We start from the raw sequence: 23,841 nt of genomic DNA on the forward strand, positions 1-23,841 counted from the left end.
GTTTGTTTGTTTACGCTTTGCCTGCAGTTTTGTATTTAGTAAAGGAATAGAAACTATACTGTTTTGGCTGAGATCATGTGATTTACCTGGTCACTGAAAACATCCAATTTCTTTACCCTTGGGATGCGTTTGCAGTGTGCTTTGGATCTTTATCCATTTGTACCATTAATTGCTGTCCAGTTAGTTTTGTAGCATTCAGCTGGATGATCTGAGGAGAGAGCATGGCCCTGCACACTTAGAATCCCTCCTTCTACTTCTATCAGCAGTTACATCATCAATAAACACTAGTGACTCAGTTCCACTGGCAGCTATACACGTCGATGCCATAACACATGGCCTCAGCGTGTTTGACAAATGATGTGGTATACTTATTTGGACATATGAAATTTGGATTATCTTGTGCCAGATAAATTAAATTTTGTTTTTACAGAATGTACTAGATTGTTGAATTTGACCACTCTTGAAGTTTTTGCTATCTCACTGACATGTTAATTTTAGTTTTGCAGCCTGTTCATAACCTCCTTCGCCTGTATCAGCATCTCTTTGTCCTCATATTGAGTTCCAGCTGACCTTTGACCCTTTGGTTATAAAATATCATCACTTCATTATTTTATTTACTTAGACAACTGTGTGAAATTGAGTCATGAATAGAATGACTTATTTCTTATGTTGTTGTCAAAAACATGTTGGGTTAGTGTACAGAATGTTTTGACATTTAATGTTTCATTACTAAAATGCATCTTTAATTCCAAGGAGGGTTTGTGCTAAATTTGAAGTAATGCTATTAATGACTACTAGTGTTTTGCATAATGATTTTTACTGTCACACGACAAGCATATTATATGTTACTTTACATGTACAGCAAATTTTTCTGTCAAACAATATTCTCAGATTATTCTTTTATTTACATTGTTCACATATTGTCAGTAAGTTAAGATATGTACAGTAATGTAACAGAGAGAGTGTTCATGACTTTATGCTGTGATGTCTGTGGTGCTCTAACTTAGAAATCTTTATTTCCACCAAATGAGGTAGTGCATTCTTAGAATGTGATCCACAAATCTCTGCAAAAAATGAATATTATGATTATCTGCATGTGTGGCATTGATCAGCTCATGGTTGAAAATATTCACCAGCCATTTCTCCTGTGACTTAGTAATATCACAATGAAAATAGTTAAGGTTTGTGTGTGTGTGTGTGTGTGTGGGGGGGGGGAGGGGGGGGGGGGTTAGTGAGCAATATCTCTCCTACTGAAAACTGATGCTGTCCTTCATAATCACCTGTAGTGAAGTAAGAAAAACATGGTACTGTTTTATTATGTGGAGGACGTAAAAAGTCAATTTCTCAGAGACTTATAAATAACCCCTAACCCCACCAAACTTGTAATTTCCCTGTAAAATCCACATTAAGTTCTTTCAAAATAACTTCCAGATTTATCTTTGATCCTAAAACATTCAGAACGTTTCCCTAAACCCAGCTGCTCTAAAGGAGAACATCAAGCCACATGTGTATGTCTTCAATAACTTTATCTAAAGAAGCTGTAGCACACAATGTTTGCTTTCAGGGATCTCACGAGGCTTGAGCTTCACAAATGCACCACCCCTTCCAGCCTTCAGGTTGTGTTGTTTCTTCAACATCCAGCTCTCTGGCTGAATTGTAGAGGTCTTGTTTGACTTTATATTTGCCTGGTATCCACCTGGAAGTGGTACAAAAGCACAGTTGTGCAGGAAGCTTCTGCAATTTCCTCCCTCTTGCGTCACAAACGCATTACTGTGCCTCTCACCCAAACCACAACCACATGGGACGCAGTGCAGCACTGGAATTTTCCCACTGACAAAAACACATTAACTGTGTAGGGCCATGAGCTGACTGTGCCAAATGGTTGCTGTGATCACTTCAATGAATTAGGCCCTTTTTGTTTATTACTGTCACTTTATTACCTATATTTAATTCGGATTATCTCCAGAGGTATTTATGTTTTTTATATTTATGTTGGTTTTCCTTGTTATCATCTATTTGGAAATTTGGAAATTTGGAGTCAGAATCTGATAATGATTCTGTACACTGATTTGTTGCAAAATCCATGATTTGGACTTTTTAAATATGTAGATAAGGTCCATAATAGATCATCCATCCAAAAAAATAATCTTTTAATTCTGTGCATTTACCCATTACCCCGCAGCTTTCTCACTGACTCACAGCTGGGTCATCTTTGGTTTCAGGTATCTACAGTGCATACTGCATCATGTGACTTCCCAGCAAAGCTGAAACTTCAGAGAAATACAGCACCCATTTTCCCAGGATACAGATTTACATTTTGATCAAACCTCAAGTAACTTCAGTTCAGTTCAGGTTTATTAGTCTCAAATCACAACAGCTGTCACCTGAAGGCGCTTTATGCTGCAAGGTTAAGACCCTACTGTAATTTGAAGAAGACGATCCCTTGTGAGTAAACGCTTTGTGCTGGCGGGACAGGGAAAGAAGTGGAAGGGGAGAGAAAAAAGAAAGGGGAGAGCGTACGAAGACATAACAAAATACAACCCAGGGAAGAGACAAAATGTAAGGATATGTTGCATCAGTATGGTAAAAGGACTGGTTCTTATATAGCGCTTCTACTCTGAGCACTCTTGTTTCATTCACCCATTTACACAAGCACTTCTTTCTATGCAAGTGCTTTCTATATAACATTCACACACATATTCATACACATTTATACTCCGATGGATGCATTGGAGAGCAACTTGGCGTTAATATCTTACCCAAGGATATTTGGCATGGAGACAGATGGGGATCAAACCACCAACCTTGCGATTAGTAGTTGAGCTGTGCTACTTCCTGAACTACAGCCAGTATAGAAACAGATGGGGTGTAAAAAGGGTGAGTAGAAAATAAGTGTTCAGTGTGTCAAAAGGTATAACAGGAAGTTCCGCAGCAATCTGACAGTGAAGGTTATTGCATAGGGTTCAGAGGGCTTTGCAGTTGTCTTGTAGGTTTCAAAGTAGATTTTCTGTTCAGGTATAAATTGAGGAAAAGGGAAAGTTTACAGTCACCTGATCCAGTCTGAACTATAAACTTTATCAAAAAGAAGAGCTTTGAGTCTAAACTAGAGAGAGCATCTGTCTCCTGAATCCAAACTGGGAGCAGGAGAGGGACCTGACAGCGAAAGGCTCTGCCTCCCATTCTACTTTAAGAAATTCTATGAACCACAAGTAAGCCGTCAGTTTGAAAGTTAAGTGCTCTGTCAGAGTGATGGTATTATAGGGCCTGATTATTCAAGACTTTATATTTGAGGAGAAGGAGTTCAATTCTAGATGTAGAGGCTGAGCCTACGCTTGAAGCCACTGAGGTGTTTGTTAACGGGGGTGACGCAATGTCACTGGTATGCATGAATTAATTAAACAGTCCAATAACTCCAATAGTACTTATCTTGTTTGGTCTTTATTCCAATTTTTAACATAACAGCGCAGCGGTCACAAACTGTTTGCCTTCTTGCGATTAATAACACACCTGATGCTGATTATGTGCGTCTACCATAAATACCCCATACGAAAACAGAAAAAGGTGACCTCTGGCAGCAACATAAGGTATTAACCCAAAAATGGCTCCTACATTTAACAGGGAACCAGTGAAGAGAAGCCATTTTAAGAAATATAGGACCTCTCTTACTCATCTCTGTTAAAATTCTCACTGCAGCACTTTGGATTAACTGAACTTTTTTTTTCAGATAGCTGTTGTTTGGTTCCACCTACAGAGAAATTAATCTTGCAAGTTTCCCTAAAACCTATAGCAGCCTTTTCATCACTTTCAACCAGAAACAATATGAAATGAGTGGAAAACAGACCGCCCTCTGGCAGTTTTAATTCACTGCATTATTAAATAAAAGAAGATAGAAAACAGATCAATTTACCACTTGGACGGTGATCAATGCAGCAACACAATCGCATAAAAACAACCCTGGGCCATTTTTAATGATCATTTTGTCAACGCAAATTAAACAGATGTGAATGAAGACAAATTGCATTGCATAAAAGAACCTTTTTTCTTTCTCGAACTTCACTTTGAGCACTTGAGCACTAGCCAAACTGTGCAATATCTGCAAATAGTATGTACAGTAGGATTTTTATGATGCAGAAATCGACAGTTTTTTTAAAGTAAAGACAGCTATTGAGTGCTTTCATGTGACTTACAACAGTCATAATGGTATCATATGTTATCACTTGTTTTCAGATAAGTCTAGTAAATAGTATTAATTTTCCATTAAGGTATATCTACATTGAAAGGCAGTCAACTTCTTGAAAAGTACTTTGAAACTGTCCTTAACTTCTATTTTACACTAAAATAAAGAAGCATGTGATAGATACACGCATTCATTAAACATTTACGTTACACTTGGCCAGCAAAAACTCCAGTTTATCTGTGACACATCACCCCATGTCTCTGAAGTATTAAAGCTGACATTTTTGGAGTACTAGCATTTCCAATGGCATGTCAGAGTGCAAACAGTAGAAAGCATATTAATGAATCGTTGTCCCTGGCCAGTTTGAGTATCATATTCTATTTTTAGCAGATTTTAAAGCACGTTTTTTCATTTAGGCAATGCACCAAATTAAACACTGACAAATGCACTTTAGTGGTTTGCAGTGCTTCAGCAAACAGATTTTGAAAGCATTGTAATCATATATTTGGTATTTACAGCAAGGTTCTAATCCACTGACAACAATTATAGTGCAAAAAGAGATAAAGCATATGACCGAAGACTGAAATCGTCGCACCTTGCACTCACCAGGTTAGTTTTATATATATTGAAGGAATCCATTTCCTTTATTTTATTTTTGAGGTTTATTTTTATTTTTAGGTTCATTTGGTAATTCTTTCTGGTTTCATTTAGATCTGTCTCTAAATGCAATTTTCAATCTTTTGATTATAATATTTAACATTAAAGGGCACCGAATATCCAATAGGCAATAATATGAAGGATAAAGATGGTATCCTCTTTTACCTCACTCTATGGAATGACTTTCACGCTTGGCTGCTGTCCAATTTTATCTCCAGGAGTTGCTAGGCGACAGGATCATCCTCATTGCAAGGGTATTCTGGAAAATGATGGAACCAATAAATGAATTTATTGGTTATTATCTGCCTTCAACATTGCTATCACATGGGTCAGCGACATCAAAACATGCTATGTAAATGGACAATTTTAGTATAGCAACGTTAGTGCACAGTAAGTCTGTTTAATCAGAAAGTTGTCTGTGCAGCCACCTTGATTAGATTAGATAGAACTTTATTAATCCCTCGGGTGGGTTCCTCTGGGTTGTGATGTTGTGTTGTCTGAATTAACACATTGTTTAAGTCACATTAAGACCAACTGAAGAGTATTAGCTTAGTTTATATCAGCTGCTAAAATGTTATAACTTGGTGACAAGTACTCCGAGATACCACCAGAGTCATAACCAGAGATGGGCAGTAACGCGTTACTTGTTACTTGTAACGCGTTACTGTAATCCGATTACTTTTTTCAAGTAACGCGTAAAGTAAGGGATTACTATTGCAAAAACGGTAATTAGATTACCGTTACTTTCCCGTAGGAACGCTGCGTTACTGCGTTACTAAAACCGTGATTTTTTTTGCGAGAATGTCTCATGACAGTGACATAAGCAAGTGCAACATTCCTGGCAACAGATCAACAATGGATAATATATGGAGTGCGGGAGAGAGTATGAGCGCGCAGCGTTTGAAGCTTGGAAGTACTGACCTTATTTTGAGTTTGATTCCATAAAAAGTGACAAAAACATTAGCATCCGTTGTGCGTGGGAAGAAAACTTTTTACAGCGAAAAAAACCCCTAAACTTCCAAGCAAGCACCGAGTGCATTACGACGTAATGGGAAATTCACAGAGAAACTCGCGGATTCTTCCACTGACCGCTGCGGCACACCTGCACCAGGGCAAACCTCCGCCTACGCCACTCCTGCTTTACAGGTGAAAATAGAGCAACAGGACCGCTAGTCTGTGACTTTATTTATTTTCTGCTGTGTTTTACTTGCATCTATTTGAAAGAGTGAGTGTAAACACACACAAAAAAATATTTTAGTGCTGGAATGTGCAGAAAATAAGTTTAAATGTTAAACTAATTTATTCAAGTCAGAGAATGTTGCATATAATTAAAATTTTGCTTGATGCATAAAGTTAAAAGATTAAAACTAACAAAACAAGTTTTAAAAAGGATCTTTTCCATTTGATTACATTTTGTATGATGGATTATGCAGAAAAAGTAGAATTGGGCTGAAAGATCTATCGCTTTATCACCTATTCAGGTTGTAAATCGTGATTTTAAAAAGTAACTAAGTAACTAAGTAACTAAGTAATTAATTACGTTTGAAAATAAGTAATCAGTAAAGTAACGGGATTACTTTTTTGGGGAAGAAATCAGTAATTAGTTACTGATTACTTTTTTCAAGTAACGACCAACACTGGTCATAACGCTTCCTTGTTTCTTTATTCAGTCAAGTCCTTCCCTAAAAGATCTTTAATGTCCTTAATCTCATCAGAAACCTAATTTGTCTTTCATTGGTTTGCTTACTAACATTTTTTATTGTGTATTTAGTGCTGACTGCAAATGCAATTTGGTCAAATTTTACTTCATTTATCAGATTATTTAATTTTATAGAGAAAGTAGTTATTGATGAGAAGAGGAGAATTTCTGCAGTCTGGTGTTAAACAGGCAGCCTAACTAAACTCAAACACAAATGTGCCATGTATGTGACTTGAACAACTACAGACCACTTCAAAGACATTTAATTGGCCATACAAACTTCCCACTGAAACCTGCTGACCTGAATTCAATGATTCAGAAGTGGTATAATGACAGCACTGAGGCAGCACTACACCAGAGAACAAATAACAAAACACTATTAAGCCACTGCAGTTAAGCTGCCCATGAAATCTAGATAAATCCAACCAAAAGAAAATAATAAAAAAATGAATGCTCTGGTAGGAGAAAAACATGACTATTGTTTGAATCTTTTGAAAAGGTTTTTCTCAGATACTTAATTGATAAGGTATGGCAGCATGTTTGCTCCTTCTGACACATCAAGTAGCTTTGATTATCTCCTCTGATAGAGGGCTTAGTGGGATGCATTTAATATTGGAACAGTTTAAAAGATACTCCTACACCGCTGCAGTCTATAACTGCAATGTGAGGAGTGAATGGTAGCAGATATTATTTGAAGTCTGGATGTCATTTATTAGTCAGTCAGCACAAAAGCAAATATCTAAATACCACCATTTTATCATAAGCAGACAGGAAAATACTTGTTTCAAAAGCCAACCATTTTTTAAATACAGCACACTCTTAAAAAATGCACATTGCCTGAATAAATACTAGTATTATTTATTGTTCTTTTGTTCTGCAGATCCATGCACCAGAGACTTAGAGGATTATTTCAACTGACAGTACATCTGCACCCGTGAAACAGCCACTGAGCTGTAAGCTGATCATGCTGAGAAAGAAACTTAATAACCTGTCCACCTCACTTAAACAGCAATGAGTTTTGATTTTAGATAAATCCTTTGTGAAATTTTAATTACAGCATCAAAGCTGTAATCTGCCCTTCAGTGGGACAGAGCTGGAATGAAGTCCAGTGAATAGCCACTGTCGAGATGTTGACAGAGAGTTCACCAACACCATGCATGCCATTATGATTTTTCCACATCAGCAGCTTTAAAGAACACAGAATATAGAAAGTGTCACAAAAAATGTATGAATATTTTTGTAATACCCTTTATCACCACATGAGGTGGCAATCTGTTTAAAAAAATACACAATTTACAATTTATTTTAAGGATCTTGTTTCCAGTTTTAAAATCAAAGCCGCATCAAATCACTAATAAACCATTAAATATAAAGGCTAAAGGTGTTTTCTTTACCTCAATGTATGGAATGACTTTCATGCTCAACTGCTGTTCAATTTTATCTCCATGAGTTGCTAGGCAACAGGAGCATCCTTGTTGCCTTGTACCCATAAATGGATTCTGTAGATCTGTAACTTATTATTCCACATTGTTGTGATATGGGTCAACGAAAGAGAAGACTGCTATGCAAATGGGCCATCAGGCCATTTAGCCGTGACATCTGAGTGTTTGCTTTGTCCTGCCTGGAGAAGCACATATGCTGCCTTGCCCCTGTATAAATTAGTGAGTGGGTACGCAAGCAAAGGTCTTACATTATAATGCCATTTTTTCAGTTGATCTTATTAGAAAATAAAACATCAAATAAAATTTTAAGAGAATTCTTAAGATTCTAATTTCTAAACAATAAATAAATAAAAAATACACTAATTTACAATGGCAAAATGAATTCATTTTACAATTTACTTATTTACTCTTCATTTAATTTATTATATACTTCTGAGTAATTGAAATTCTGTTAAAATGGATCACTGTTTTGCCCTGCAATACACTAGCAATCTGTCCAGAGAGTAAATTGTCTTTTGCCCAGTAAAAACTGGATATGGTTCATGACATGTCACATGTCATCATGACATGTTCGGGACTTACAATCGCCTAGAGTGCATGAGAAAATCTAATATTTGACACTTCAAGTCAAAACAAAACCACATCTATCTAGATCAGGCTCCAAGCAGGGTCAGTTGTGCCATACATAAATAATTTTCATTAAAAACTGAAAATTGTCATTTTCATAATATACAAAATCTATATATCAGTGCTCATTATTAAAATGTTATCTGCATCATTAACACGAAGGCAGCTGCAGATAAGAAATAAAAATGGCACAAACCTAAACACTGATAATACTAGATAAAGTCACTTCTGTCTTAGTAGGTGCAACTACTGGATTGGCTACAGACATTTTTTTCGTGCACTGAATGCTGAAGGTTGCATCTCATCCCATCTAAGAGGACTTAGATGGTACATCAGACTAAGAAGTGTTGGGAACCACTAATCTCCTGTAACTACATCTCTTTAAACAGGAGACCTTCTATGTAGCGACCATGATGAGAAGCAATGTGAGTTAATGACTCTTCTAAATCACATTAACAGCAAAGACAAACTGCTGCTGCAGAGCATTAGCTAAATCTTCATCACATGCCAGATCCAGTCGCCTCATTCTCAGTGAATGGTACTCTAAGTCAACACCTGCAAAATATCTTTGCCTTTTAATTAAAACATTTCTCTCACTCATCTTTCATATTTAAACAAAGAATATGTAGTCACTGGCCAGATGTTGCTGTTTCACATCTGATCGCTATATTCCATAACCCACCCCACCAAAAAAAAACAGCCAACTAAGGCGAATTATATGATCATGAAAGATACATATCTCATAAATGGTGGAACTAACTAGATTATATGGGCCCTCTCTGCAGAGCAGCTAATGGAAGCTGCAGTGTAGTGGAAATAAGACCTGTTAGCTTACTGTGTTTGCCTGAAATGCTAGCCCGCCAGGCTTTTTCACCACTGTTCTCACTGAGATAAATCCCTGTTGCACTTAGTAGTCATCCATTTTTAATGCCACAGCCTCAGCTGGAGATACATAAAGACAGAGGAGGAGAAGACAGAGGAGGGAAAGCAGGGACGGGGGGAGGGAGGAACTGCCAAGAAGTGGCTGACACCAGACGAATGCTTCAGGCTAATATATGTTTGTATGCTTAGCATCAGCAGCAATTAAGAGTGTCTAAGGTTGTTTGCCTGGTGAGACAGACAAAAGACAGTAGGGCGATTCATGAAGTCATCATGATTTTAGTACATTTCCATCATTTATAGAACATCTGTAACAAACCAAGCTGCTGGAGTAAATCAGAAGCACTCACAGCTGCACAACTGTGTACAGCCATGATTTCTTTTCCAACAAACAAGAAGCAAGGCAGCAAGGCTTCCTGCCTGTTTTTGAGCCACATAATATGTCTGCAGCAGCCATTCCACAGATGGCAAGCAGAGAAGGCTGGGAGGGCCAGCTATTCAATCCACTTCAGCACAAACATGATCTGTTTGAATGGTGAGGCATAAGCCAAGACATTCTTGTGTGGGAAGACCTCCCTAAACAACTGTGAGCAACCCATGGCAGTGTGTTTGCCTTTCAGAAACAAATCTTTAAGATATGAGAGCAACAGATCGGTCTGAATTCATCCAAAAAGCAAAGGTTAAGTGTGGTAAAATGCAAAGTAGTAAATGTAACCTAAGCAGGGCATATGTGATCCACACACAGGCTCTGTGTTAACTCATGAGTGAGACAGTCAGCTAGCTGGCCAATTAGGCCAAGCAAAGCCATTTCTTTGTTTCTAGTCGACCCCCTCCACCCCCCACCCCCGGCTTGGTTTAATGTAGTTTAGGAATCACTAAATCAGTAATCTGAAACTTAAACAAAAACCTTTGTGTTTAGAAAAGGGTAAACCAATTAGAGAACACAACCACATAGGTCCAAATATTTCATACGTTTTTATTTCTCTAGTGTATTTATATGTTGTTATTCTGCACAGCAGCATACAGGAAATTGTGGTAAAATATAAATAACAAAGTTCAACAGTGTTTCTTTTTCTCTTATTCATTTAATCCAAAAAACCTCTGTTAAAAGTGGCAAATTTTGTCAGCTTTTTTTCAATATCCGCTCTCTTGCACACTCTCAAGAATGCAACATTGAACAACTAAATTTTAAAAAGTATGGGTATATCACTATTTACAGACAGTCTCACCTTTTGGTGAGCAATGCTATAGCTTTTTGGAAACTTACTTCCATTATGTTAAATGCAACAAAATGAAAATACAATTATGTTATACAAAGATCAAAAATACCTATCAAAACCCTTATTATAAATGGCAGCACTATATCAATAAACTGCTGTTGACATTTTTACGTGTAAGTACAAAATCCTGTTGAGGTAGTGCCCTCTGAAGTCACTTGTAATGTTAAAATACTGAATAAACATCACTTTATACACAATACAGCAAATCTTTCTCTTTTTTTTCTTCAATTCAATTGTATTCCTTTGGTAAACAAAACTGTCAGAAATGTGCAGTCCTGCAAGTGACACTTTCAATCATACATTCACAACATTTTTGCATCTTTTTTGGGATTCTTCAGAAATGTAATAATGGGATAACATGTTGTTTGCGAACATTCATTTGCCATTTTCTTCACCCCGACACAGAATGAAAGGTAAATGGGACTTACTTAGTTTCATAATGCAAAGCAGACATGCTTATGAGACTCTGTGGTGAATACATTGTGAGGGCAAACCAAACCATAAACACCATAAAGAACGAGAGAACTGACAGAGAAAAGAAATCCAGTGTGTCACCCTTATTTGGGAATGTAAACATAAAACATATTGAATAATATTTCTCATTAAATGTAAAATCGGGTAACTGTCTCATCACACATGATTAGAACAGAGGTTTGGCTTTACAACGACTGATCAGAACGTTCCCCAGAGAATATGAGCCCTAAACAGAGGCCACATTGTCTTTTTTTTTCTTCTTTTTCTTCCTGCCTTGCAGATTGAATGTCAACTTTTACAGCAAGTTGGAAAATATGTTGTGGAGTTTTTAGGCAGGCAGATGGGATCAAAGAGTTCCTCCTCCAGTCAGACTCACACAAGTATTCACTAATGACACATTCTTGAGCTTCTTTAATGGCAAACATAACTTTGGTTTCTAAGACGTGAAAGAAAATCGAGGCAAGCTTAGCTCACCATACAAAAATACTTGGTAGAAAAAGGCTATGACATTCATCCCCTTTGCCAATGTCAGTGTGTTCCCTACATGACCAAAATACTTTTTATTTATTTTTTTTGTATTTATTCACACTTTGTGATTATTGATACATATGTGTATGTATACCCACACTCAAAATAACTACAGACTATAAAGAAAAATAAATCCGATGTATAAAGCATAAAATTATTCTATGTGGATAAAGGAACTATAAAAATATAAGAGATCTTAAGAGAAACAAAAAAGATAAAATCAATATGTTTATGAAACTGGGATAAAGGCTAGAGCCGAAATCAAAACAGTCATCTGGAAATTGTTCAGTGCAATTTATTTTACTTTATAGTCTTGTTTGTTTAAAATATTTTCATCCTCTTACCACCCACAGCCCTCCCACCCTTTAATGGTCGCTGGGATGGCTGGTCTTTTGACAGTGGACAATATTTTATCGTATGAGCATTGTCCCCGTTGGCACTGCAAAGGGGGCAGGTATAAGCCCTCAGAATCGGGCACACAACCCTGCCGTCCGGAGTCTTCAGGACGTGGGAGCCGTACACCTCCTCGGGCGCTCCGTTATTTCGGCAGAAGACGCAGATTTTCGGCTCCTGTTTGGTTCTGGAAGCGGGTTTGCGCATCTTCTTCTCCATGCCGAACATATCGAACCCAGTGAAGTTCCCACCAAAACCCACCTCCCGCTCCGGCAGCTGGACGCCGAGCTGATTTTGGAAGGGGCTCAGTATCGAGAAACGCTCTTTCAAGTCCAGGATGGAAGCTGGTGGGGGGCTCCCGGACGGGCAGCAACAATCCAGGTGCCCGCTTTCTCCAACGGCACCCGCGATTATGCACGGACACGCCGGGGAATCGTCCAAGCCCAGAGTCGCTTTCAGGGACTCGGTGATGGAGTTGGGATTTTGGGGCATGCTGAGCTTGTTATTCTTCGTAACCAAAGTCGTCAGCCCAAGATAGTCGTTCCAGAAATTAAAAGTATAGTCATATGGGCTGCGCGCATTCAGATAGTTCTGATTGAGAAAATCCATGGCCACTTCTGCTCCTTCGCTTGCCGTAAAAAGGCGAAACAGACAGAGTAATCCGTAGAGTCTTTATAGCCAGAGTTCTCTTCCAGGTATGGCTCATGTGCAGCGATGTGGTCTCCAGTGTTCCTGTTATGTTTGAGCGTCCTGCAAACAGGCTTTCTTGTTATAAGTACCAAGAGGGCGGGGCGCTCTCCCTTGAAAACCAAGTTCCTGATCAGGTCGAAAGCAGGCTCGCTGTTTTCAAAGCTACAGTTAGACAGATTTGTTTTCTTGCAGGCTGGCGCTTTCTCTTCTATCAATCATTATTCTGCAATTAAGGCATACGGCGACTTTCATTAAAAATAGCTTGTTAATACTTAATGATTTGAACAAGTGCGCAAAGAAAATATTTCGTGCAAAAGCCTTACTGTAGGTAATTACATCATTTCAGCGCCAGTACTAATCAATTACGACTCGGAGTTTCGTTCCCCTTCGTACTAAAAATTACAATCCCGCGTGTTTTGTTGATCAGTATCGTTAATCAGTTTGTATGAATACCATCAACGCCAACTCGGCTTTTCACACAACTTAACCCATTGTGAGCCAAGAGCATGGGCCCTTTGTTTCTTGCAGAAGCCATCCTCCTACAGTCCATGGGAGAAATAGCCTAGGCTGATGCGTGCTGTTATGTTAAAACTGAATCCCATGTTTCCACATTGTCAGGTTTTACAGTTCCAGGACAAACTCACATGCAGTGGTTGATTTAAAATCATTTGATGAGTGGTTCATAATAATCCTATATTTTGTGTTTTTCGTCACTAAAGTATTTTCTACTTGCTCACAACCCTTTCTATCTGATAACATGGTTTGGCAGAGGGAGAATGTATTGTCAGTTTGTATGTTGTATAAATAGAAAATAAGTTCTGCAGAAAATGTCTAACCTCCAGATCAAAACCCGTTTACTTGCAAGATTTTAAAATGAAAGAAAATGTTTAGTAGATTAAAAAGAATCTTTTGTTGCTCGAAAACAACACATCATTTCACAGTCATGCTGTAAACACAACATGCAGACCAGTTTATCAACAGGGGGCAGCAACATGCAATTGCAGGTCAGTTCATATGAACCAAAAGACCTTTTGCCCCCTACTTCTCTCCCCAGTATGAATGACAGTACCAAACAAATACTATAATGATGGCTACTGGCTGGAAGATGACAGTCACCAATTATATTTCACTAAATCCAGATGCATTCATGTAGTCTGAATCCAGTGAGGCAGCTATGGTTAAGTTCAGAGAGCAACTAAACAATTGCACAACTAAACAATTTGGTCAGTTTGGGGGATTTTTCTACATTTATTTTTTTCATTTAGCCAAATAAAGCACATTACTTAGATGTTGGCTTATGAATGACCTGTGGAACAACTGTGACAATATAAATGGCAAATGTTATTATGAAAATGTTATTTATGTTGTATCATTTTGTATTAATTTACCAAAGTTGTCATTATTATTATTGGTAGTAGTAGTTTTGTTATGTTTAAAGGTAGTTTAATTAAGCCATTTATTCAAGCTTTCAATTGGCCAATGCTGTGTAGAATTCATCTTGGAAATAACAATGAACTTTGAAGAAGGCAATTGTCTGAGTGGTACATAAAATACAGACATTAACATTATAACAGCGGTATTGCTTTCCAAGAGAACAGTGGTTCCCAAAAGCATTTCCTAATGCTTTTTTTCTGCTTGTTTTACTTTAACCACAAAAAAAAATTTTGTTCTTTTAACCCCAAAAATTCAAATGGCATCGCCTGCAGAGAGGTAAAGACAGAAGTATATGAATGACCAAACCAATGGGTAACCATGAGGTAACTCACTGATGCGTGAACCCCCATTTTGAAGCTTTGACGTTAACATTTCAGCCATTACCACCATCATGGATTTTTGAAGCCTCAAGTGACCAAGTGAGGGTCGAATGCTAAGTTGTGTGTATGAATACTGCATGGGTGCATCATCCATACAGAGATATCTGCCACAGTAGTTGTAACATCTATTGTAACATATGAAAGTAAATAATGCAGAACTCCTTTCACAAATACTGGAGCGCAGTTTTTGGATAGGCTCTTACTACAGTTTACCAAACAGCAGTTCATATTGTTTGTTAGATAATTACATTAAAATGCTCCACAAGGCACACATGGCAAAAGAGTAAAAGGTTTGATTCAGTGATTTGAAGTGTACAGGGTGAAGTGTAAAGAACATCTATTGGTCTAGTCTGGACATATCTGTCACTCAAACTAGGCATGCTCCTAATAATGCAAAATTTGAGCCCAAAAAATAACACCAGAAATCAATTCTTGTTAAAGTTGGGAATATAGAACATGGGATTCTGTGGGGACTGATTCATTTTGTGAGCCAACTTCAATGAGCCATTTGAGAAACATCTGGGTCAGTGTGCACTGGCTTAATTTTTCAGCCCTGGACCTTTGAAGTTAAGTTTGTTTTGTTTTTCTGAGCATTGCTGGTTCTGTGTTTTCATGTTTATTCAAGTCATATTGAGTTTTATCTTGAGGTATATGATCATTTTAGCTGTAATATCAAAAACCTCAGTTATTACAAATCTATAGACCTCTAACAATGCTGCAAGTATGTTTTGCAAAACACAAACACACTTTAAAAGGTGTGACACAGCACCAGTAGTTTCTTATCATACTATTTGTGTGTATTTGGAAAGCTCACCGCATGTGTAAGCTGGTAGTTGGAGTTTTTCTTGCTATTTATGTTGTGAGAGACTTGCTATGACTCTGTAGGAATTCTGCCAAATAGCAGCACATTATGTTTCCTTTCCATCAGTAACATAAATTATCTAGATCTTACTCTTGAGGTAAAATCCAGAGTAAATATGAGGCAGCTGTCCTAAACAGTCCACTCACTGCAGGCCTCTGATCCTGTGATGAAGTGGGCAGCTCAGGAATGTGGAAGCAGCCCTCTTGAAACAACGATAACACGAATGACTGGTGTTCTAATTAAAACTTCCAGGGGGAGGCTACAGGAACTCACTGACTTGGAAGGTTCACATCTATTTTTAAGGGATATAATAAGAATGCACTACCTAAGGAGACAGGCGTGTTAGGAGCAGAAAAAAGGCACAGTTCAATGAGCTGCAGTATTTTAGAGGCCATTTTTTCACTGTTCTATGTGTTCAGCAACTTCAGTTGAAATAGTATCGACTCCTCATTGAATTTTCAGTCCCGAGCTCCCATTCAGCTGGAGCTGGATATGAATTTTATCATGAAGCATTAATAATGTATTTAATTGCCAATTCTTTTTTTACAAGTCGGGGCAGACTGTGTAAGCAGATTCCTGTGTTGCTGCAGTGTAACTGAAATATTCATGGGCGCATTATTCCTTAATTTTGTTGTGACTAAGAGGGATTAATACTCATCCATTAAATAAAGCTAATTCTATGGGTGCCTCAAGGTTGCTTGAGTGTATTGGAGAAGCAAGTGAGATTAGCAGTGGAATGATGCATCACTTCAGCAGGGTGGCTACGGCTGTAAATTGATTTAGGAATCACACTGACTAAGTGATTGTTGTGTAAGAGTTTTTTCACTTGACAGGGAGAAACACATGGATCATCAGGAAAAGCGGGGGCTGTCTGAGGAAGACACTTTGTTTTAATGATCAGATCATATTTCCTGCACAGGCTCATTAGCAATATGAGGCTCAGTCTGTCAGTTTTTTTACTTTTTCATTTATTTTTACTGTGTGTGTGTGTGTGTTCACTTTGAGTATGTAATCCAGCTCAAACAAGCATTTTGCTGAATTTGGGGAATATGATCATGTCTGATTCATAGGACATTAAAGTGCATATCTTCCACCGATGATGCTGTGCTATAATCCAGCCTTTTATTTTAGCAAACAGAACAAGATTGGTCACATTTGGAGCGCAGTTCATATTTGCCACGATGAATGAATGATTGATGACATTGTGGAATGCCTTAAAAAAAATAAAACTCTCGCCTTTTTTCCCCTGTTGCATCTGCTCATACAGCCAGTAATAATTTAAATGTGTCACTGGGGCGTATTTTGAATCTGATACGATGTCTAAAACATTGTAAGATAAATCACAGAACACATATTTCTGTGAACTGTGGCTGTCTGTTAATGCGTTGTTGTCTGATGTTTGGTGTTGTTTTGTTTTTGGTTTTGGTTTTTTTGAAGAAAGTTTCTGCAGTGGCCTTGAAAAGTGAATATGGAGGGGGAGGATTACATGAAGCATTCACACGAGGAAAGCTTTCGGCATATTCCTACTCCACTGCTAGGAGCAGCTGCAGCTATAGATAAATCATTGCAATGCCTTGCTCAAAGATACTTAAGACGCAGATATTCCCTCCAGCTCTATTTAAAGTGATAATCCAGGTCTCTGCACAACCAAAAAGTCCCAGTAATACTCTTGTAAAAATGTTCGTCTAGTCTTCATGTTTAGAGAGCAAGATATTGATCACTGAAACAATACATAATAGGTTTGCAGGAATTGCTGAAAAATCCAGTTTGCCATATTGATTGCTGTAATGAAGATAAATGCTGAATCACTCAGTATGAAAATGGCTTGTGCACTTGCAACATGCATTCTTTTTGTTGTTGTTGTACCAAAAACACCCTGTTTGCCTTAGACCCACAGATTACCATGTGTTTTCATTCATAGCCATTAGAGGTTTGTTTGTGATTATGCAAATGAGAAAACATGCAGGAAATTTAATCAGTGCGCAAATTTGATTTCATATGAAAGATTGCTGGAGGGTAGGGGGCTCGATCGTATAATACTGAGCAGCAAAATTATGCTCAATATTTGTTTTCACAGTGGGCCTCCACTCGGACACGCCATACCTTTATAGGCTTAAGGTTTGTCTTGGTTCAGAGGCTTGAAGTTAACAGCCCTGTGTAAGGTTTGATTATCCTTTGTTCTCCCCAGAGATGCTGAATGAAAACTGCAGTTAATGGGAAGCATTTCCATATCGGCAAAGCACAGCAGCTTGTGTTTTTGCATTTTTATTATTGTTGCGTCTCCTGAACCAAATATCTAAGTGCTCGGGTTTCTTTTGTTCCCCTGCTGAACAGCAAGAAAATGGGCTTCTTATAATTGCACATAAACTCAGAGGATGCCATTGTGTTTTTGTGTGTGCCACTGTAGATAACTGGTGATTAAACTAAATGTTACTCCAGAAGCATGAAAGAATTGAAACTAATAAAGCATGTCAGTCAATAAGGGAGGTCGGTCTGTTTATAAAGCTCTGAGATGTAAAACAAACAAATGGCATTCAGCTTTTGAAAGAGGCTGGCTTGATTTAGTAATTTTATGACCTTCAGTTTCAAGGTAATTACATGGATGTTATTAAATGTCATTCAAAACCATCTCTAAAAACTCCCAGAACTACTTGGCAGTTTTACATGGACACAGTGTGACCTTGTACCGATCCAGATGTATATAAGAGACTTTTGGGTAACACATGAGGTCTCCTGCAATAACTATTCCAACAAATATAATTCAGAATATGCACCTCAAAGCCAAATCTATCCAGGATTCCCCTGGAGATATGAAGCCAATTGCACAACTTTTTAGCAGATAAATTGTGTGCCTTTCAGTGTGCAGGGCAATAGCTCAAAATACAGGTTTGTGAGGCGTATGGTCTCAGGAGACAGTCCTTCCCAAGAAAACCCAAACATCATGTTTTGTACAAGCTGTTATTGTGGAAAAAAGAAAAAAGAAAAAAGGAGCCAGCGTTTCATAGTTGATGTGTAACACAATAAAATTCTCTATTTCCTCTCAAAGCTTAATGTCTTTACCTAAACATAGTTTTGCACCAACTTCAGTTTCTAGGTCAAATGTCAGGCGTGTTTATACCCTCTCTTGTTTCTGGAGACATTTCATGAATTGTTTTTGGAACACTCACATGGGAGTGTGACTGCTTGCAAACACATACACAAGCAGCTAAGGTAACCATGGAAAGCAACTGTTTTTATTATACTATTTCCTTGTCTACTTGGAGGATGGATGTAGGTGTAGCGTAGCACCTGCACAGACAAGCCTGTTGTTCACCCTTTGATGGAATTTATGTCATTGGACACAAGTGAACCGTACTGTCAGGATGGAGTGTTTAGCCCACATGGATTTGGCACCTTCCGAACATAGACCCAGTGCTATATTAATCAACAGGGAATGAAGAGCCACCCCAGGATGGTCCTGAGAAGGACTGCACTGGATCTGGTCGAATTGCAAGCATTGTCTTTATAAGAGTGATCAGTTGGTGCCTGAACATGACATAACCATGCCCACTGTTTTTCAGGAGTAACACTGGCATGATAACATGGGAATAAAAGATATATAATTAGTTAGAGGACTTACTAGGTCTAAAAAGTCTTAGGGACTAGTTCTTCTTCTAATACATAATTCTAATAACATATTACATAATTGCATTGCCCAAAATGTTAGATCCAGTGTTTTGGAAACTGATCCAATGACATTAAGCACACTAAGGAATAAAGGTAAAATTAAATTAGATGGCCAGACAGTTCCATTGCTTTAATTGCTTTATTTTCTTAATGCCACTCTGGTTGTTTTCTTTTCTTATCTAAACCTCATATAACTATGGATTTTTGTTACCTGTAAAGTATGCACATCACTGTTTTTGCGACACACAATAACAATCTTGTCTGCACAATTGTCAGATATTATAAAAACCTCCACAAAAAGCTAGTATGTCCAAATATCCATCCCTATTATGTCACTGCTTTACTGACTTGATTTTTTTCCTACTAAAAACACATACAGTAATACATGTAATAGCAAAATGGTAATGATAAGGTAATAAGGAATAATAAAATAGTTAATATAACATGTTGAGAGTAGGGCAAGTGTTAAATGGTTCTCTGTATCAAACAGCATTATAAATAAGCATTCTGCAGCAATAGACTTTAGTTCTATGTGAGATCCTGGAAAGCTGCGAATTACAGCAAAGGTTGCAGACAGAAAAAAATAAAAGAGCTACTGATCTAAATTTCAGATTCTCCTACATTTCTCCTACATTTCAGGTAAACAGCACAAGCCTCAGTGTTCTGAGTCTAAGGTGCTGAGCTGTATTTGTACTTGCTTAATAAAAACCTTCTGTAAAATGGTTCAAAAATGACAAGGTTTTTCCTTATATCAGAATTTACTTATATGGGCAGTATCTTAATGACCCTGAATGTCTGGTTTGGTTGAGTGTACAATCATATCCCAGTGCGAATACTCTTCATCCAAAGCTGGGTATTTTGACTTGTCAAGGAAATTGACGTACTGTAATCCTAAACTCTTTAAAAAGAAGCTGAAAGATCTATAGACGAATTGGATAATAAATGAACTGCAACTACTTCTTTCATTCTAACATCACCTTTTCAAATGCCAAGTTGAAAACCCACTGACCTATGTAAAACTGAGGCTGTTAAGTGTGATGCGATGACTCACTTAAAGCTCTCCACAGGAGTTGTACACAGCTTAGTATTTAGTACCTGTTTTATTCAGAAGTATATATTTTCATAGTATTAAACAGCTTTTTTTTCCACTGCCGTGATTTCACATCTGAAGGAAGAATGCGAAATATAACCTGATGATGTTTAGTGGTGATACTAAAACATTTTTTAAGTACATTAAAGGTTGTACTGTTAGAAAAACAGATGGCATCACTCCTTTATGCTTAATGTTGATACAATCTAATATGCAGATATGATAGAGAAAAGAAAAATCTCCACAAATCATCTATTTGTTTTGCAAAATCTCAACATGATCTGATATCACAGGGATCCCAACTGTTCTTCAATCACAAGATCATATTTTACGGTGGCCCTGAGAGGCCAAACGGAGTGCAACTTAAGAAAACACCAGCAATAAGAAAAACACTGCAAAAGCACACAAAAGACAACAGAAATAGGAAAAACGACAACTGAAATAGGAAAAAACTGATTTCCAAAAGCACAAGGGAAGTGTTTCTGGAGAGACAATAACCCGACAGAGCAGTTGCAAGAACCCAAAAAATGGTAGGTGTGTTATCATGATTCACATAATACTGATGACAGATTTTTAGGCTAATAGTTAGGCTAAAACACTTACCTCTCATCTTTTCTTTTCTCACAAAACCGATAGATCCTCCACTTCTTTTAAGTCTCTCCCAGTGCAATTCTTAGCATATTTTGGTTCCTGCAACTGGTCCGTCGGGTTATTGTCTCCCCAGAAACACTTCCCTTGTGCTTTTCGTAATCGTTTTTTTTTTTTTCCAATTTCCGTTGTCGTTTTTCCTATCTCTGTTTTGTTTTTTCCTATTTCCGCTGTCGGTTTTCCTATTTCCGATGTGTTTTGTGTGCTTTTGTAGCGTTTTTCTTATTGCTGGTGTTTTCTTAAGTTGCAGTGTGTTTGGCCTCTCAGGGCCACCGTAATATGTGCATTCTTTTTGAGAAAAAGACCCCACCACACAGACACAAACATCAGCTTGATGCACATCTACATTAGATAATTAAAGAAATAAGATGGAATACAATTAAAACCCTCTGTGAATTAATCAGTGTTTTAACTATTTATAATTTGTTGTTGAAAATACATTTTAAAAGCAAGGTCTTTTGCATAAACTGCAGGATATGTATTGCAACAAGGATGTAAATTTTTTAATAGAAATGTTGCCGATAAACTAAAATGATGTAATCTTACATATCTTAACATTTCTGCTCTTTATGAGGATGAGCTTTAGTTCTCTTGTGTTGTACAAGGATAAGCATTGTACAATCTCACAGAAATGCACGGGTAACAGGTTCAAACTGACACCCTGTGAATTTCAAGAGCACATCATACACCTCTAAAGATTGCTGTGGTGAGGCAGCAAAACAACAGCCGAATAGAGAGCACAGAGCCATAATGGAATCCATTCCAAAGTCTTAGTGACAAAAATATGTGAAGCATATTTCAAAGGAAATAAAAGTAGTTGGAATCTTGGAACATAAACATGAAATTTAGTAAGGAACAACTTAGTAAAAATAAACTTCATTCATCCACATCTTAACTGTCAATCCAATTCAGGGTCTCAAGTAGAGGGATACTAGAGTATATTCAACTATTTATTCACACATTCACAGCTGTGGTCAATTTAGAATCACTAGTTAACCTAACATCGAATTATTGCTAAAAAGGTGTTGTTCAAAGAGATAGGTGTAACGAGAACATTGGAGCTGAACCATGTTGGCACACAGAATATCAACAACACACTAGTGGGAAATAGTTTGACAGACTTGCCATGTTAACGAGTACAACCTCAAAAAAGTTCTCATTGCATGTTATAGGAGCAAAAGTGGGTGTGAACAGCTGCTACAGAGTCAGGACACTCACTGAACACCAGACTGTGGCTGTGCTGAGAATTTCTATTTAATGCAGCACTTCAGGAGATGATGTCATTCCTATTATCATGTTGTTTTTTAGACTTTAAAATACAAATACTGTAGTTTTATATAAAAAACAGTGAATATTCGGCAACAATGCTATCTGCCTTTCACCTTTGAGCAATGGCTGATTTGTTTGTAGGTTATGAATACATGTGTATTTGTCAAATGTATTTGTTTACTGTCTTGAAGTAATATTAGGACTTTAGACATCTTAACGGAGGTCGAAATAGGACTGCTGTTTCTTTACGTTGGAAAGGAGTATGTTGAGGTGGCTTAGACATCTGATTAAGATGCCTTCTGGGTGGCTTCCACTGGACATTTTCTGGCCAAGTCCAGCTGGTAGTAAACCCCCTGGGTAGACCCAGAACATGTTGGAGAGATAATATATCTCATCTGGCCTGGCGATCCCCCAGAAGGAGCTCAGGAGAGGGATGTCTGGACTTACTTTCTTAGCCTCCTGCCACAATGCGCCAGCCTCAGAGAAAAAAAACAATGAATAAATAAACATTGTTTTTTTTCTCTTGCATTTTGAATTACTGGCACACTGGAAAAGTTTTCTTCTATGACAATAAACCAAATTAAGTTAAGTAAGCTGAAAACATTTTTAGCCACTGCCATATTCTAAGAAAAGAAACTGGTTTAATTTTCTTGGCTAAAAAGCTCCACAAAAGCTTATTTGATTAGCAGACTAGTAATGCAGCCAAAAGTACAACAGACTGACTTCAATTTAGTATCATTTTGAGAATATTGCTATTTTGGAGCAGATGGTGTTACCAGTTTGAATCTTTAGTTGTGTGAGCTGAAGGAAACATAAACACGCCATAATTGCAGTTTTCAGCTTAGAATTTATTAATTCAGCAAATATCTTTGAAAGTTTTATTGATGCAGTGATCCTTGACAGAAGCTCATCATTATGTTGCCTCATTCCCACATGTCACTTTGTCTTTTTGTTTATGCTCTTGCAGCTTCTCTGTAATAACAAAGACTTTATCAGGATTCACTGTGAGACCGCAAACGGAGCATGATACTAATTGACTGCCTGCCATCATATCCCATCTGCAGGAATAGAAAGTCATATTTAATGCCTTGATTAAAATCTAATCCCTCCATGTGAGTCGGAGATGAAAGTAATTTTCATGTAATGGAGACTATTAATATTTAGATATAGAAAGGAAACCAGATCTCAGATTTGCAATCAGCTGGAGGATGCTAAATTATATTTGAGGCTACCAGTGAGCTGGAAACCAAAGCCTGCGATGCAAATAAGTCTGATTCCATTCCAATTAACATTTTATTTTCTTCCTCTACTCATAAATATATGCTTTTCATACATATCTCTGTCTGTGCCTACATATATTTCAAACATATAAGTATCAGCTATCTTAAAATTGAATTTATCTGCAGGATGATAGTAAAACATGAGCTCTTCTTATCACAATAGGTTATTAGACTTCCATGCCATCATCCTCTCTCTGCCTCTGACTGACTCTTGTCTGCTTTAAGCCAAGGATTGTTTTAATGCTGTAAGCCCTTACTTCTAAGCCCTTACTTCTAACGACTGAAGACCTTCATTTTACAGTAAAAGTTTTAGTAGCATGCTTCCAGTCATACGAGAACTTCACTGGCCTTTACAGAGCATCAGTG

General features: G+C 37.6%; 1 protein-coding gene and 1 long non-coding RNA gene across 3 annotated transcripts in view; both read right to left on the minus strand.

Annotated features, from left to right (window-relative positions):
* The window catches only part of LOC147338200 (uncharacterized), a 78,705-nt gene extending 57,725 nt beyond the window's left edge, over window positions 1–20,980 (minus strand). For both annotated transcript variants that reach the window (XR_015125046.1, XR_015125045.1), the window contains exons 1-2: window positions 20,882–20,980; window positions 5,000–5,093 (exon numbers count right to left, since the gene is read on the minus strand). This is a non-coding gene — a long non-coding RNA (uncharacterized LOC147338200). The remainder of the gene's footprint in view (window positions 1–4,999; window positions 5,094–20,881) is intronic.
* On the minus strand, window positions 10,438–12,946 carry nanos1 (nanos homolog 1). Its single transcript, XM_086259152.1, has one exon. The coding sequence runs from the start codon at window positions 12,763–12,765 to the stop codon at window positions 12,085–12,087; it is 681 nt and encodes a 226-aa protein (XP_086115278.1). The 5' UTR covers window positions 12,766–12,946; the 3' UTR covers window positions 10,438–12,084.
* Window positions 20,981–23,841: the final 2,861 nt, after the last annotated feature.

The sequence above is a fragment of the Aulonocara sp. 'chitande type north' Nkhata Bay genome, linkage group LG2 (assembly GCF_057382095.1).
Source record: "Aulonocara sp. 'chitande type north' Nkhata Bay isolate Kocher_YH1m ecotype deep benthic linkage group LG2, A_spYH_male_GT1.1, whole genome shotgun sequence".
Taxonomy (NCBI): domain Eukaryota; kingdom Metazoa; phylum Chordata; class Actinopteri; order Cichliformes; family Cichlidae; genus Aulonocara; species Aulonocara sp. 'chitande type north' Nkhata Bay.